Source organism: Oryctolagus cuniculus, chromosome 15 (genome assembly GCF_964237555.1).
Source record: "Oryctolagus cuniculus chromosome 15, mOryCun1.1, whole genome shotgun sequence".
Lineage (NCBI taxonomy): Eukaryota > Metazoa > Chordata > Mammalia > Lagomorpha > Leporidae > Oryctolagus > Oryctolagus cuniculus.
In genome coordinates, this window is record NC_091446.1 from 37,709,239 (window position 1) to 37,724,479 (window position 15,241).

The 15,241-nt window shown below is 40.9% G+C and overlaps 1 protein-coding gene across 10 annotated transcripts in view; it reads right to left on the reverse strand.

Moving 5' to 3' along the window:
* Positions 1 to 15,241, reverse strand: part of EXOC6 (exocyst complex component 6) — a 324,395-nt gene that overhangs the window by 120,537 nt on the left and 188,617 nt on the right. For all 10 annotated transcript variants that reach the window (XR_011382367.1, XM_051823933.2, XM_070057614.1 and 7 more), the window contains 4 exons: positions 14,247 to 14,330; positions 6,037 to 6,083; positions 5,811 to 5,931; positions 4,303 to 4,374 (listed from right to left, as the gene is read on the reverse strand). Coding sequence is in view for 9 of the 10 variants with exons in the window: in XM_051823933.2 (XP_051679893.2) it covers positions 4,303 to 4,374; positions 5,811 to 5,931; positions 6,037 to 6,083; positions 14,247 to 14,330 (324 nt within the window). In the remaining variant the exon portion in view is untranslated. The remainder of the gene's footprint in view (positions 1 to 4,302; positions 4,375 to 5,810; positions 5,932 to 6,036; positions 6,084 to 14,246; positions 14,331 to 15,241) is intronic.

The following is a 15,241-nucleotide window of genomic DNA, read 5'->3' on the forward strand; positions in this document are numbered from 1 at the left end:
TTTGCCCTTTCTTGCTCAAAACCACATACTACACTATAGTTTAAGTGCCATTAAGCAGTTCAACCAGTCTTATATTCACAATACCATACCTCCATCTATGTTTTACACGTTAGCTTATTTTCCATTAATATCTTTTCTTTCTTAGCTACTTGCTGAATTCATTCTTCAAAACCCAGTTCAAGCCGGCGCCGCGGCTCACTAGGCTAATCCTCCGCCTCGCGGCGCCGGCACACGGGGTTCTAGTCCCGGTCGGGGCGCCGGATTCTGTCCCGGTTGCCCCTCTTCCAGGCCAGCCCTCTGCTGTGGCCCGGGAGTGCAGTAGAGGATGGCCCAGGTGCTTGGGCCCTGCACCCCATGGGAGACCAGGAAAAGCACCTGGCTCCTGGCTCCTGCCATCGGATCAGCGCGGTGCGCCGGCCGCAGCACGCCGGCCGCGGCGGTCATTGGAGGTGAACCAACGGCAAAGGAAGACCTTTCTCTCTGTCTCTCTCTCTCACTGTCCACTCTGCCTGTCCAAAAAAAAAAAAAAAAAAAAAAAAAAAAAAAAAAAAAAACCCAGTTCACATTTCAATTCTTTTTTTATTTAATTAATTAATTAAAAAATTTATTTATTTATTTTGACAGGCAGAGCGGACAGTGAGAGAGAGAGACAGAGAGAAAGGTCTTCCTTTTGCCGTTGGTTCACCCTCCAATGGTCACCAGGGCCGGCGCGCTGAGGCCGGCGCACCACGCTGATCCGATGGCAGGAGCCAGGTGCTTCTCCTGGTCTCCCATGGGGTGCAGGGCCCAAGGACTTGGGCCATCCTCCACTGCACTCCCTGGCCACAGCAGAGAGCTGGCCTGGAAGAGGGGCAACCGGGACAGAATCTGGCGCCCTGACCGGGACTAGAACCCGGTGTCCCGGCGCCACAAGGCGGAGGATTAGCCTAGTGAGCCACGGTGCCAGCCATCTCAATTCTTTATATAATCTTCCCCAACTCTTGAATCAAAGTTAGTCTTTCCATCTTTCGTGAGCCCCAAGCTCTTCAACAAATTGCTATATTATCATGCCTTCTTAAATACCTTATTAATTTACAACTGACCTGTGAATTTCTTGCAGTCAAGGAATTTTATGTTCCTACTAGCTTACTGATTTTAATATCTCTATCATTTTACATGTCAACTAACTACTAGAATATAAGTGGATGCTCAAAAAGTGTTAACAAATATATCAATAAATGTTTAGTTTTGCTTTGCCTAATAGGTGGTAAGCAGAACTACAAATATGCCAGTGTCACTTTTAAAGCATTTATTTATTTACTTATGTGAGAGACAGAAAGAAAAAGAGCAATCTCCCTTCCACTGGTTCATTCTCCAAATGCCTGCAACAGCTGGGGCTGGGACAAGGCAGAAGCCAGGAGTCAGGAACTGAATCCAAGTCTCCCACACAAGCGGCAGGAAGTCAACTACCTGAGCTGCCTCCAAGGGTCCATATTAGCAGGAAGCTAAAGGTAGGAGTCAGAGATGGGAATGGAATCCAAACATCCTGATATGTAACACAAGCATTACTTTTTTAATTTTTAAAAATTTATTTATTTATTTTAAAGGCAGACAGAGACAGGTAGAAAGATAACAGAGGAAGAGAACCTCCATCCACTACTTCACTCCCCAAATAACCACATCAGCCTGGGCTGGTCCAGGGAAAAGTCGGGAGCTAGGAACTTGCTGCCTCCCAGAGTGTGCATTAGCAGGAATGCTGGAATTGGAAGTGGAGTCTTGACTCAAACCCTGAAACTCCAACAGAGGATGAGACACCCAAGTAGCATATTCATTGCTGTGACAAATGCCCATCCTGATGTGGACATCTTTTTTTTTTTTTTTTCCAAATATTTAGTTATTTATTTGAAAGGCAGAGTTAGAGAGAGAGAGAGAGAGAGAAAGAGAGAGAGAGGAAGACACACACAGAGATCTTTCATCCACTGGTTCACTCCCCAGATGGCCACAACAGTCAGGGCTGAGCCAGGCTGAAGCCAAGAGCCATGAGCTTCTTCTGGGTCTCCCACATGAATAGCAAAGGCCTAAGAACCTGGGCCATTTTCTGCTGCTTTTTCCAGGCCAGTAGCAGAGAGCTGAATAGGAGTGCAGCAGCTGGGACATGAACCAGCGTCCATATGGGATGCTGGCATGGCAGGCAGCTGCTTTACCTGCTATGCCACAGCGGCAGCCCAGATGTGTGCATCTTAACCATCTTCTTAACCACAGTCAAATGCCTGCTCTTGTATTACATTTTTACCTTATTATTCAGATCTTTTAAAAAAATGATGAAACACTGACAATTCAGAAGTAATTTCCTTAAGGTAGCAAAGTGCCAATTTTTAAAAACTAAATATTATGTAACACTTTTATTAGTTTTTATGAAATTATACCTTCTAAAGATTCAATAGTCATAAAATTAAAAGCCAGCTTTCATTAACTCAGTGTAAGAACTACCTAATAATAAGCACATCAATTTTCACTGCAGTGAATACACTGCAGAATTTTTATATAAATAAGGACTGATTTCTCTTTTTCAATCTTATTTCAAGCAATAAAATAAAAAAGACACTCTGCAAGGTTTATGAAACCATCACTCTTGCTTTTCTAATGCCTCTTTTACCTAATTATTGCCTTTTACCATTCTTTGATTCTCCCTGAGCCATATCAAATACTCAAGACTCAGCGTATTCAAGTGCTATTAAGGTCTACAAAAAGATAACAAGTTCACATTAGAATACAAATCAATGCTGGTACCTATATTGAGAAAGTCTTGCCTATACCAAAATACCAGCTGAGCTAAGCTAGACCTGTACTTAGTGACATAGTAATTTATATTCTAATGAAAGCTCTATTTGTTATGACCTAGCAAACTAGTAACATTTCAAACTAGTAACGAGCAGTTTGCAGACAAATGGTTCCTGCATGACCTTTTAAGTCATTAAGGATATCAAGAATTCCTCAAGTTACTTAGAAATGAGCACAACAAACTAAGGCAGCAGAAAATAAAACTGAGCAGAGATCATTATTACAAACACATTTATCACAAAATTTATGGAAATGACAACAACCCACGCTATTCTGGTGTTGCATAAAGATAAATGAAACAAATTAATAAAGATGTAAGGTAACAGAATAATTTACTAAAGGAGTTTGTCAAATCTTCTCCTAGGTTTAAGAATAAAGTAGACAACTGTCAATCTAGGATGCAAAGACTCTTTGTGATCAAGCAAATAATTTAATCAGAATTTCCCAAAGCATATATATATATGAAGTTCTAATCTAAGAGATGTTCTAAGGGAGAGGGGAGGAATGATCCAAAAGTCAAATATACTGGGAAAATACTGCATAGTCACCTCCCTTTTGGAGCCTTACAGTATAAATTTGCTCTGAGAAAGATGAAGAAATCTGCTTTACTCCACTTAACATTTCCAGAACGCTTCTGAACATACATCCTTTTCAAAAGCAGTATCTCCTATCACATCTGGGAAAACGCACCTGTACTGCACAAAAAGCTCTTTCTAATCAGAAAATTCCAATCGTTTACCACAGGAAACAAATGCAATCAAGTCTATCTGTGATCAAGGAGGGACAAGCTACAGGCCTTAAAGTTTGGACAATGAAAGTAACAAAAACACTGAGATTTGAGATAATTTAATCTTATTTTCATAAGAAAAAAAATCAAAGAAATAAAGTGATTTTCTCAGTCACAGAATATATGTCAGACTTGAAATTAGGAGCAAAGTCAGTGTATACAGATTTCAATGTGTTTTCATATAAAGTATCACACTCAAAAATTAAATAATTCTGGAAACTATTAACTATTAAGCCCATTTTCACAAATGATCTAAAGCTCAGAGAACTTGCAGGCGTGCAATTAGTCAACAATACAGGTGAAGAACAAAGTCAGGGTATGTGCTGTGTGATTCCATAACCCACTCTCCCTATCCCAAGGCAGTACTTAAGTCTCCTAATTTCTAGTTCAGAGTTCTTTTCACTACACCATTTGTTCTTTTTTTTTTTAATTACAAAAATACTTTAAATATTCTAACTGAATGCTCAATATTTTAAAAGACAATAATATTTCCTTAGCTCCCTTGAAACTGCACAACTGGGAAAGTGACAGCATAAACAGCCCTAGAGAATAGGTGAATACCAATCTAAAAGTCAGCATTTATTATTACTATGTCACTATCATTAATCCATAAGAAAGTCAATGAGCTCAGTCTATATTTTATGTGTTTTCAAGTGCTCAAAATAGCCATTAGTTGAACATAGGTTATTACTTACTTGCAAAGTATCTGCAAATATTACAATGAGATTCTTCAGCTCCAAAACAAGATCAGGATCAGTGCAATAAGACTGAGAAAGTGGGGGGTGGGTGTGTATGGTAGTGGAAACACAAACAAAAAACAATAGAAAATAAGAGTTATTTTCTCAAAATATAAGAAATAAGAACCTTAAATGTTTTCTTTTCATCTTCCAGATTTGTAATAAGTTTAACATTTTGGTTAGTTAGATTCGGGGCTGGCTTGCTCTATTTAGTACAAATTCTTAGGGAGACATAGTAATATGGCATTTCTAAAGAGACTATAGGATATGCAAAAAATTTTTCCTGAAATTTGTATACAGTTAACTGGTCAAAATAATGATGCTTATATTTCTAAAAGTCTTTATTTTAAGCTGAAAAAAATGCTTTATACAGAGATCATGTATTTTCATTATTCACTTTTTTGTTTATCCTCCATCTTAGGAAAGAGATACACTCTATTACTTTTTCCAATAAAATGACAATCTGAGTATTTTTGTAGTAATTAATAAAAACAAAACTTAATTTCAAAAGGATAGTGAAATTCACTGTCCTTTTAACAGCATTTAATATGGTTTTGAACATGATGAGATCCACTTTAGATGCTTTAACTTCACAGTTGATGTCATGAATTACTAGAAAACACAGTGTAATTATGTATATTCAGAATTGACTTGTATATAAACCATGATAAAACATACTGTTATTAATAAGTTAGAAAAAGTTGTAGTTCACCAGTGTATCAAGAATCTACATTCCTGATGAATAAAAATGGAGTACATATAATCCAAATTATCACCCAAAGAATTCTTCGAAATCTCTAATATAAATTATAAAATTATTATAAGCAATAGATTACAAAATTTTAGTAGACTACTAAAACTGTCTTATGGAAAAGTCTGCAGTGACCAATTACTGTTTTTAATTCTTTGCATTACATATTTATTATTATTGCCACAAAAATCATTAGAAAAATATTTGATCATTTAATTTTTACTTAAATTTTTAGAAATCTCTCATTATATAAAGGTTCATTATTTTAAATAAGTTCAAATTTTTAAAATTGCAAAATTTTAAGAAATTCATAACTGTAGCATATTACTGCAAATTATAAACATCGAAGAACAAGTTCTACTGAATTTTAATGGTGGAGTTTATTTTGGAGACAAAGAATTTGGAATGATAATTAAAAACCCTTTCTTCATGATGCTTTTCAGTGATCTAATGAAGAGGTCAGTTGAGACTAATGAGACCAGCTTAATTCTTCATTTTCTATAATGCTGGAATAAAATTGTCTTGGGAAGCCCCAGCCGGTGACGAAATCACAGCCTGGTATTACCAAACAAAAGCCTGACATTACTACTTTCAAATCTGATCAATTACCAAAAACCACAGAATGACAGAGGTAGTTTTCCTCTGACACTACGCAGCTCAGAAGTTCTTGAAGTAACTGAATTAAAATTTTAGTAACATAAATTGTCTGACTTACTGAATGAGCTCTTAGGACAGCAATTATCTTTGAGAGGGCCATGTTCCAAAGTTCATCAGTGTATGCCCTGGTTACTAATCCTTGAGTCACATGTAAAATGTGATCTTCCACCACAAAGAACCTAAAAAGAATAATTACCAACACAGCATGTGTTTAAAAAAAGAGAACAATTATTCCCAGCAAGTAACATAAATTAATAATATTTATTTCCATATTAGATACATACCCTACAATTTGAGTGAAATATCTTCTATAGCCATCAACTGTTTCATGCTTTAAATGAAAGATAGAAATCAATTTAAACCAACGAGTAACATAAAAGTTCCAAGTCACTATAACTTTATTAACAAATATTTATTGAGCACCTGTTGTACAGTACATGTATTTTCGGGTGCCAAGGAGACACTTGTAAATAACAAAAAGTCCTTAGCCTTATGAAACACATATTCAAAAGGATACAGACAAGAAACAAGTTAAAATGTAAGTGTAACTTCACAATCTCCTTCCCAGTGGACTAGCTGAAGCCCTCATCGCCTGTCACTTGAGCTATCACGAGATCCTCCTAGTCTTCCCAGCTTACAGTCTAGTCTCCATAAAGCTGGAGAATGGTACCTTTATTTTTAAAGGCTAATAATAGTTACTATTGGCAGGTAGTGAGACAAAAGGTAATGGTTTCCTTATAATTTTCTATCTTTACCTATTTTTACAATGATGATAAATTACTATAAATACATTTGTTAAGTTTTTTGTAAAGATTTATTTATTTGAAAGAGTTACAGAGAGACAGAGCGGGAGAGAGGAAGAGAACGGGAGAGACAGAAAGAGACAAATCTTTCATCTGCTTGCTTACTCCCCAAATGGCCACAATGGTTAGGCCTGGGTCAGATCTAAGCCAGAAGCCAAGAACTTCTCCCAGGTCTCCCATGTGGGTGCTTTTTCGGCTGCTTTCCAAAGTGCGTTAGCAGGGAGCTGGATTGGAAGTGGAGTAGCCAGGACACAAATCAGTGTCTATGTGGGATGCCAGCCTCATAGTGGTGGCTTAACCTCCTAACCACAACACTGGCCCCTATAAGTTTTTGTCTAACATTTTTACTAAACTCACATATCACAGAGTATTAGATTATCATGATATTGTATACATGAATACAGAAATATGTGGATAAAAATATTCACTTCAGAAAGTGATGCTCAAAGCTTCTATATTTTTCAACAGTGTTGAATAAAAAAACCAACTTTTTATTGCTATAATTTGTGAATTTAATTTATTTATTTATTATTTAATAAATATAAATTTACAAAGTACAACTTTTGAATTATAGCGGCTTTTTCCCCTATAACCTCCCTACCACCCGCAACCATCCCATCTCCCACTCCCTCTCCCATCCCGTTCTTCATCAAGATTCATTTTTCGGCCGGCGCCATGGCTCAATAGGCTAATCCTCCACCCAACGGTGCCGGCACACTGGGTTCTAGTCCCGGTCAGGGCGCCGGATTCTGTCCCGGTTGCCCCTCTTCCAGGCCAGCTCTCTGCTGTGGCCCGGGAAGGCAGTGGAGGATGGCCCAAGTCCTTGGGCCCTGCACCCCATGGGAGACCAGGAGAAGCACCTGGCTCCTGCCTTTGGATCAGCGCGGTGCGCCGGCCATTGGAGGGTGAACCAACGGCAAAAAGGAAGACCTTTCTCTCTGTCTCTCTCTCTCACTATCCACTCTACCTGTCAAAAAAAAAAAAAGATTCATTTTTAATATCTTTATATACAGAAGATCAACTTGGTATATAATAAGTAAAGATTTCAACAAATTGCACTCACACAGACACACAAAATATAGGGTACTGTTTGAGTAGTAGTTTTACCGTTAATTCTCATAGTACAACACATTAAGGACAGAGATCCTACATGCGGAGCAGGTGCACAGTGACTCCTGTTGTTGATTTAACAATTGATACTCTTTTTATTTATGACGTCAGTAATCACCCGAGGCTCTTGTCATGAGCTGCCAAGGATATGGAAGCCTCTTGAGTTCACAAATTCTGATCTTATTTAGACAAGGCCATATCAAAGTGGAAGTTCCTTCCTCCCTTCAGAGAAAGATACCTCCTTCTCCGATGTAGCACAACTTTTCAAGAGAGTTTTTAATTGACTATTTTGGCTAAATTCTAAGTTTAATTCATTACAATATTCTTTCTTATTTTTTAGGCAAGATCAAGTTTTAGCAGGGCTTATTTTGCTCAAATATATTGGCAATATTCCACATAATTTTTAAACGTACATCTTGAAAACAGAAAAACATACACATTTATTTAACCTCCCCTGTGATGGTCATCAGAAGGCCAAACATGTCCTGACTTGCCAACTTTAACAAATACATTGTTTCAGAACTTTATTTACATAAAGAACACATTTCAAGTATTTCATGTATACAATATTAAGCACATTATGATGTTTCCCACACTCCCTCCTTCCTCCTTCCTTTTTTTTAATTTTTGCAATAACATGCTTTCAATTTACTTTATAATCACAGGTAAATCCTCCCCTAAGTAAAGAATTGAACAAGTAGAAAGTAGAAAAACAACATTGTTCCACAGAAGTACAGACGAGGGCTATAAACAATAATCAAATATCAAGATGCCAATTTCACCCATATGTCGCTCCTAGGCTTCCTATCCGAGTCACGGCACCATTATGTCGCTCCCCCTCTTCACGGAGGAACGACACAGGACCCTGCACTGTTCTTTTGTCTGCTCGGCCCTTCCCGGGTTTGCTGCTGGTTCTTCCGTGGAGGGGCGGGCCCCCCTGCCACTTTCCCCACTTCCGCGGGGGAGCGGCACACCGCCGGCCAGCTCTCTCGGGGGCTGCTCAGGTGTTCCTTCAGATAGATGTTCCTGGTACATGTTGTCTCTCTCCTCCTTTATAGTCCTCTTCCACCAATCCCAACTCTGCTGCCCACACGCCGAGTACGCTGCTCTCCTCCAATCAGGAGCAGGTCCTGCAGTTTATTGGTTGAACTGGAGGCAGCTGTGTAGAAGCTGTTTACTCCTCTCCCAGCGCCATATTGTGGGAGAGCAGATGCATAGAATAAGTCTTAATTTGAGTAACTTAGTCTAGTCTGAGTTGCTCCCCACAGTTTCCCCTTTCTTTTTATTTTTTGGCGTTGATACGCGCCTCTCTTCGGTGCCCCGCGGCACACACTCTGCTCTGCTTGCTGGAGTTGCCCACAGGTGCTTACAAGCCCTACCGATCAGGCAAACCGAATCCGGGTCCTCTCTTCGCCATGTTGTGAGGAGGTTTTTAGGCGCTGATGCGTGCCTGTGTTCGGTGCCCTGCAGCGCATGCTCTGCTCTGCTAGAACTGCCTGCAGGTGCTTACAAGCCCTACCAATCAGGCAAACCGAATCTGAGCCTTCTCATTGCCGTATTGTGGGGAGACTTATTGATGTTGATTCGTGCCTTTCTTCGGTGACCTGCGGCGCATACTGCCTGCAGGTGCTTATCGTCTTACTAATCAGGCAGACCGAATCCAAGCCCTCTCATTGCCATGTTGTGGGGAGGCCTTATTTTTCTCTATTTCTCTATCTCCGGGCATTCCTATTTCTCCTATTTTACTTCTATCTGCCAGCATTCCTATTTCTCTCATTTTACTTCTAAACTTCTGTCTCTCTTATCCCCTCGGCTTCCCGGCGCCGGCCCCGAGGCTGCTTCTCGGCACCTTGCCCCGTGGCGGCTTCCCGGCTCTGCGCGGCTTCCCGGCTTCGCGCGTGCTGCTCCGTGGTCTCCGCGCCTTTCGCGCCCATACCACGGCCTCCACGCCAGCCACGCACTTCCTATCTACTCACGCCCCGTGCGCTCTCCCCGCTCGTGCCCCGCGCGCTCTCTCTGCATGCGGCAGCTTCCGCGAATCACACAGCCTAGCTCATGTTTCCGCTTCTCGGTTTTCAGTCTAAGTTCCCCGGGCTAACCTGGCGAAATCCAACCTAGCTTACGTCTCCGCCTTTCGGTTTGGCTTCCCATCTTTTACTCCCCGGGCTAATCTGACGGATTCCAACCTAGCTTACGTCTCCACCTCTGGTTTTAGTTTTTCGCCTTTTGTTCCCCAGGCTGATTTGACGAATCCCAACCTAGCTTACGTCTCTGCTTCAGCCTGCCCCCACGGCTTCATCCTCCCTAACATATTTTTCTCTACCCGGTATGTTTCCTAACTTTTCTTCCAACAATATTTCTCTCTCATTTCTCCTGGCTTCTCCCCACAGTCCGTATCCCAGTCTGTTTCTTCTAGCTTTCACTTTCGCTTTCAACCTTAGCTTTAGTCCCTATCCGAGTCTAAGTTTCTTCCAGCTTTCACTTTCGCTTTCAATCCTAACTTCTTCCGGCACTTTTTCCGTCCGGCTTTTCCCTAGGCTCTTTGCTAGTCTCTCTCCAGTATTTTCCCACTTCTTCCCGTTTCTTCCCTGCCTAGGTTTCCTATCCGAGTCACGGCACCATTATGCCTCCTAGGCTTCCTATCCGAGTCACGGCACCATTATGTCGCTCCCCCTCTTCACGGAGGGACGACACAGGACCCTGCGCTGTTCTTTTGTCTGCTCGGCCCTTCCTGGGTTTGCTGCTGGTTCTTCCCGGGTTGGCTACCGACCCTCCACCTCCGTGGAGGGGCGGGCCCCCCTGCCACTTTCCCCACTTCCGCGGGGGAGTGGCACACCGCCGGCCGGCTCTCTCGGGGGCTGCTCAGATGTTATTCGGATGTTCCCCTTAGATGTTCCTGGTGCATGTTGTCTCTCTCCTCCTTTATAGTCCTCTTCCACCAATCCCAACTCTGCTGCCCACACGCCGAGTACGCTGCTCTCCTCCAATCAGAAGCAGGATCAGCTCCTGCAGGTTACTGGTCGAACTGGAGGCAGCTGTGTAAAAGTTGTTTACTCCTCTCCCAGCGCCATATTGTGGGAGAGCAGATGCATAGAATAAGTCTTAATTCCAGTAACTTAGTCTAGTCTGAAATGCTCCCCACACCCATATGCATTACATTTTTTGGACTCTATAGATATGCTATCACAAACCAGAGAAAACATGATATTTATCTTTTTGGATGTGCCTTATTTCACTAAGCACAACAGTCTCCAACTGTATCTATTTTGTTGTAGAAGACATAATTCATTTTTTTTTATGGCTGGATAGTATTTCATCATGTATATATACCATATCTAGAAAACAATCTATTTTGGTGAATCTTCACATACATGTAAAAAAGCAAGTACTGCTTTTTTGGGTAGAGTATTCAATATATGCCATTTAGATGATAAATGCCATTGAGATGATAGTTAATAATGCTGTTAAAATCTTCTTTATCTGTGGTATTCTGCAATTTCATTATAAGGTTTCTGAGAATACATTTCTTTTTATTTAAACTGATTTAAACTGATTTTGTAGATATCTACTTCTCATTTGCCTCAGAAAAATTTCAGTAACATGAAATTAAATATTCCACTGTCCTATTTGCTGTATATTTTCTGAGACTCCAGTTAGATAGACCTCTCTGGATATTCTGTCTCTCTCCTCTGTATTTTTTTTCTTTTGCCTCTTTGTGAAGCTTTCTGGATAATTTCTTCATATCAACTAAGAAAGAATTCAATACTGACAAACATATAAATAGTAATGGGGCTGGTGCTGTGGAGCAGTGGGTAAAGCCTTCACCTGCTGTGCCAGCATCCCATATGGGCGCTGGTTTGAGCCCTGGTCACTCCACTTCCAATCCAGCTCCCTGCTAATACATGTGGAAAAGCAGTGGAGGATGGCTTAAGTGTTTGGACCCCTCCACCTAAGTGGAAGACCCAGAAGAAGCTCCTGGCTCCTGGCTCCTGGCTTCGGTCTGGCCTAACTCCAGCCGTTGTGGCCATTTGGAGAGTGAACCAGTAGATGGAAGATCTTTCTCTGTCTCTTCCTCTCTTTCTCTCTGCAACTCTGCCTTTCAGATAAAATAAATAAATCCTTAAAAATACAAAAAAAAAAAACCCATATAGATAGTATATTTAACTTCAGCTAATGTCTTTAATTTCTATATATTTGACTTGACATTTTTTTCCTACCTATGATAGTTTCATAGCTGTTATATTAGCAAGCTTGCTTTTTATTTCTTCAAACATATAAAACAGTGGTATTTTATACTTTAATTTAAATATCAAGTTATTTTAGGATCTATTTCTAGATCCTAGATTCTAGCCGTGACTCAATAGGCTAATCCTCCGCCTGCGGCACCGGCACACTGGGTTCTAGTCCCAGTCAGGGCGCCAGATTCTGTCCCAGTTGCCCCTCTTCCAGTCTAGCTCTCTGCTGTGGCCCGGAAGCCCTGGGCCCTGCACCCGCATGGGAGACCAGGATAAGTACCTGGCTCCTGCCATCGGATCAGCGCGATGCGCCGGCCGCAGCACTCCAGCCACAGCAGCCATTGGAGGGTGAACCAATGGCAAAAAGGAAGACCTTTCTCTCTCTCTCTCTCACTGTCCACTCTGCCTGTCAAAAAAAAGGGGGGGGGGATCTATTTCTATTGTCAGTATTTCTAATGATTCTCACTTATTTGGCAATTATTTTTGATGATAAATTGCTAACTTTCCTTGAAAAAAAATTTTTTGACAGGCAGAGTTAGACAGAGAGACAGAGAGAGACAGAGAGAGACAGAGAGAGACAGAGAGAGAGACAGAGAGAGACAGAGAGAAAGGTTTTCCTTTTCCGTTGGTTCACCCCTCAAATGGCTGCTACGGCCAGCGCACTGCGCTGATCTGAAGGCAGGAAGTCAGGTGCTTTCTCCTGGTCTCCCATGTGGGTGTAGGGCCCAAGCACTTGGGCCATCCTCCACTACACTCCCCGGCCACAGCAGAGAGCTGGACTGGAAAAGAAGCAACCGGGACAGAATCCTGCGCCCCAGCTGGGACTAGAACCCAGGGTGCCCATGCTGCAGGCAGAAGATTAGCCAAGTGAGCTGCGACGCTGGCCTTGAAATTTAACTATAGATATTTCTAACTCGAGATTCAGTTTCAGAGATCTATATTTGTTTTTGCCAGGCAACTGAAGGAATTATCAGCAAGGAACAACTTTAAATTTTCAGCTTGAGATTTAAATTTTTTGGACTAACAAGCAGAACAGATTTGGGTGGCAAACACATGTGACAAACTGCTAGTTATGAGTTCTTAGATATATATCTTTCCCTGCTGTTTACTCAGCACCAACACTTGAGATAGGTAATTTTCCTTACAGTATTTGTCAGAGGGAACACAGTGGTTTTTGGGTGATTTCATCTCTAGGTCATGCTAATAATGGGGCTTTAAATCCTTTGAAGGCTCAGCTTTACAGGAGGCAACCTCTTAACTGAACATTTACTCTGGGTGGGCTCTGGGCTTTGCTTTCTAAACCCCACATCCATGAAACTCATCATTTCCCCTTCAGCAGGTGCTCCTAGGATAAAAACTATTTCCACTGCTTCATTAAACCTATCCGAATTTCTGCCTTCATTTAGCTTTTCCTGCTTCACATGTTTGTTTTATAGTCAAATATATTTAGATATAAATTACATAATAAAATTTACATTCTCATATGCAGTTTCTTTAAGTTTCAACAAACACATCTACTGCTGTAACTATCATCAGGGCCAACATATACAATAGGTCCTCATTCACTTAGTTTTTGGCCTGATTATACTTTCTTGCCAGATCTTCAGTATAATTTTTTTAAACGTAAGATTTAAAACAATGTCTATCCTCTTTAGTTGTTTTTTTCCAGGGAACAATTAAGGGATATAGTCCACCATATTATCACTCCTTGACTTTTTTTTTTTTTTTTTTTTTTTTTTTTTTTTTTTTTGACAGGCAGAGTTAGATGGTGAGAGAGACAGACAGAGAGAAAGGTCTTCTTTTTCCAAGTTGGTTCGCCCCCCTCAAATGGCCACTATGGCTGGCGCACTGCGGCCGGCGCTGCACCGATCCAAAGCCAGGAGGCAGGAGCCTCCTCCTGGTCTCCTATGCAGGTGCAGGGCCCAAGGACTTGGGCCATCCTCCACTGCACTCCTGGGCCACAACAGAGAACTGGACTAGAAGAGAAGCAACCGGGACAGAATCTGGCGCCCCAACCGGGACTAGAACCTGGGGTGCCGGCACCACAGGCGGAGGATTAGCCTAGTGAGCCACGGCACCGGCCCATTCCCTGACATTTTATATACATATTTACTTATCTTATTTTCAGTTCATGTCTATCTTCCCTTTTATAAATGAAGCTCATGAAAAAAGAGTCTTAACAATTTGTCCACTGCTACACCCTTGGCACCTAAACTAATGATCAGAAACAGCAGGCGCTCAATAAATATTTACAGTTGAATAGTGACACAAAGTTTGAAGAAACTAAAGCACACTAAGGAAATAAAAAGTAACAACAAAACCAATTCAAAAACTTCACATACTTACCATACTAGACTGGGGCTGCAATACTAGCCTTGCTTGTTTCTTTCTTTGTTTTCGGTAATAATTTTCAAATGTTTCCTCATCACCCTAAAATAAAATCAGCAAAATAATGAGTACATACACACTCATACAGATAAAACAGACAATTCTTTATCCGCTAAGAATCATTTTGTATTTTCTAACTGGAATATAAATACTAAATGGCACTTCACACTGAATGTCAACAACATATATATAAATATATAAATTTATATAAAGAACATATAGTTCTTTAGCACTATAGTACAAAGACAATTAGGAAGAATAAAGTTAAGTTCAAACAATTTCTTATTTATCCAACTTACCCCTTAGGTTTTATAGATTTTTTGACTTTCAAGTCAAACTATGGCTCTCAGTAAGTTAAAGAAAATAAAGAGGTTAGTTGTTAAAAGGCTGGGTTTTAGCACTGTGGCATAGCAGGTAAAGGCACCACCTGCAGTACTAGTATCCCACCGGGGTGCCAGTTCGAGTCCTGGCTACTCCACTTCTGATCTAGCTCTCTGCTATGGCCTGGGAAAACAGCAGAAGATAACCCAAATCCATGGGCCTATACACCTACACGGGAGACAGACCCAGAAGAAGCTCTAGTCTCCCGGCTTCAGATCAGCCCAGCTCCAGCCCATTTGGGAGTGAACCAGTGGATGGAAGACACCCCCCCCCCTTCAAATAAATAAATAAATCTTAAAAAAAAAGAGATGGCACTAAAAAAAAAAAAGGTTACATTTCTGAACATGTTTCACAAGGTGTGGCATGATCTAGAATTTTCTTCCATCTCCTACTTCATCTCTTACCACTTCTTAACTCTCAGTATATCCAATATACTGTTCTCTCTTTATTTCCTGGTTTTTGCATTAGGCTCTTGATGACATATGCTTCCTGGCTCCCTCGCCTTATATGATTTTACTCATCCTTCAGGGACTCACCATGGGTGTTATTCCCCTAACTTCAGAAGGCCTGTT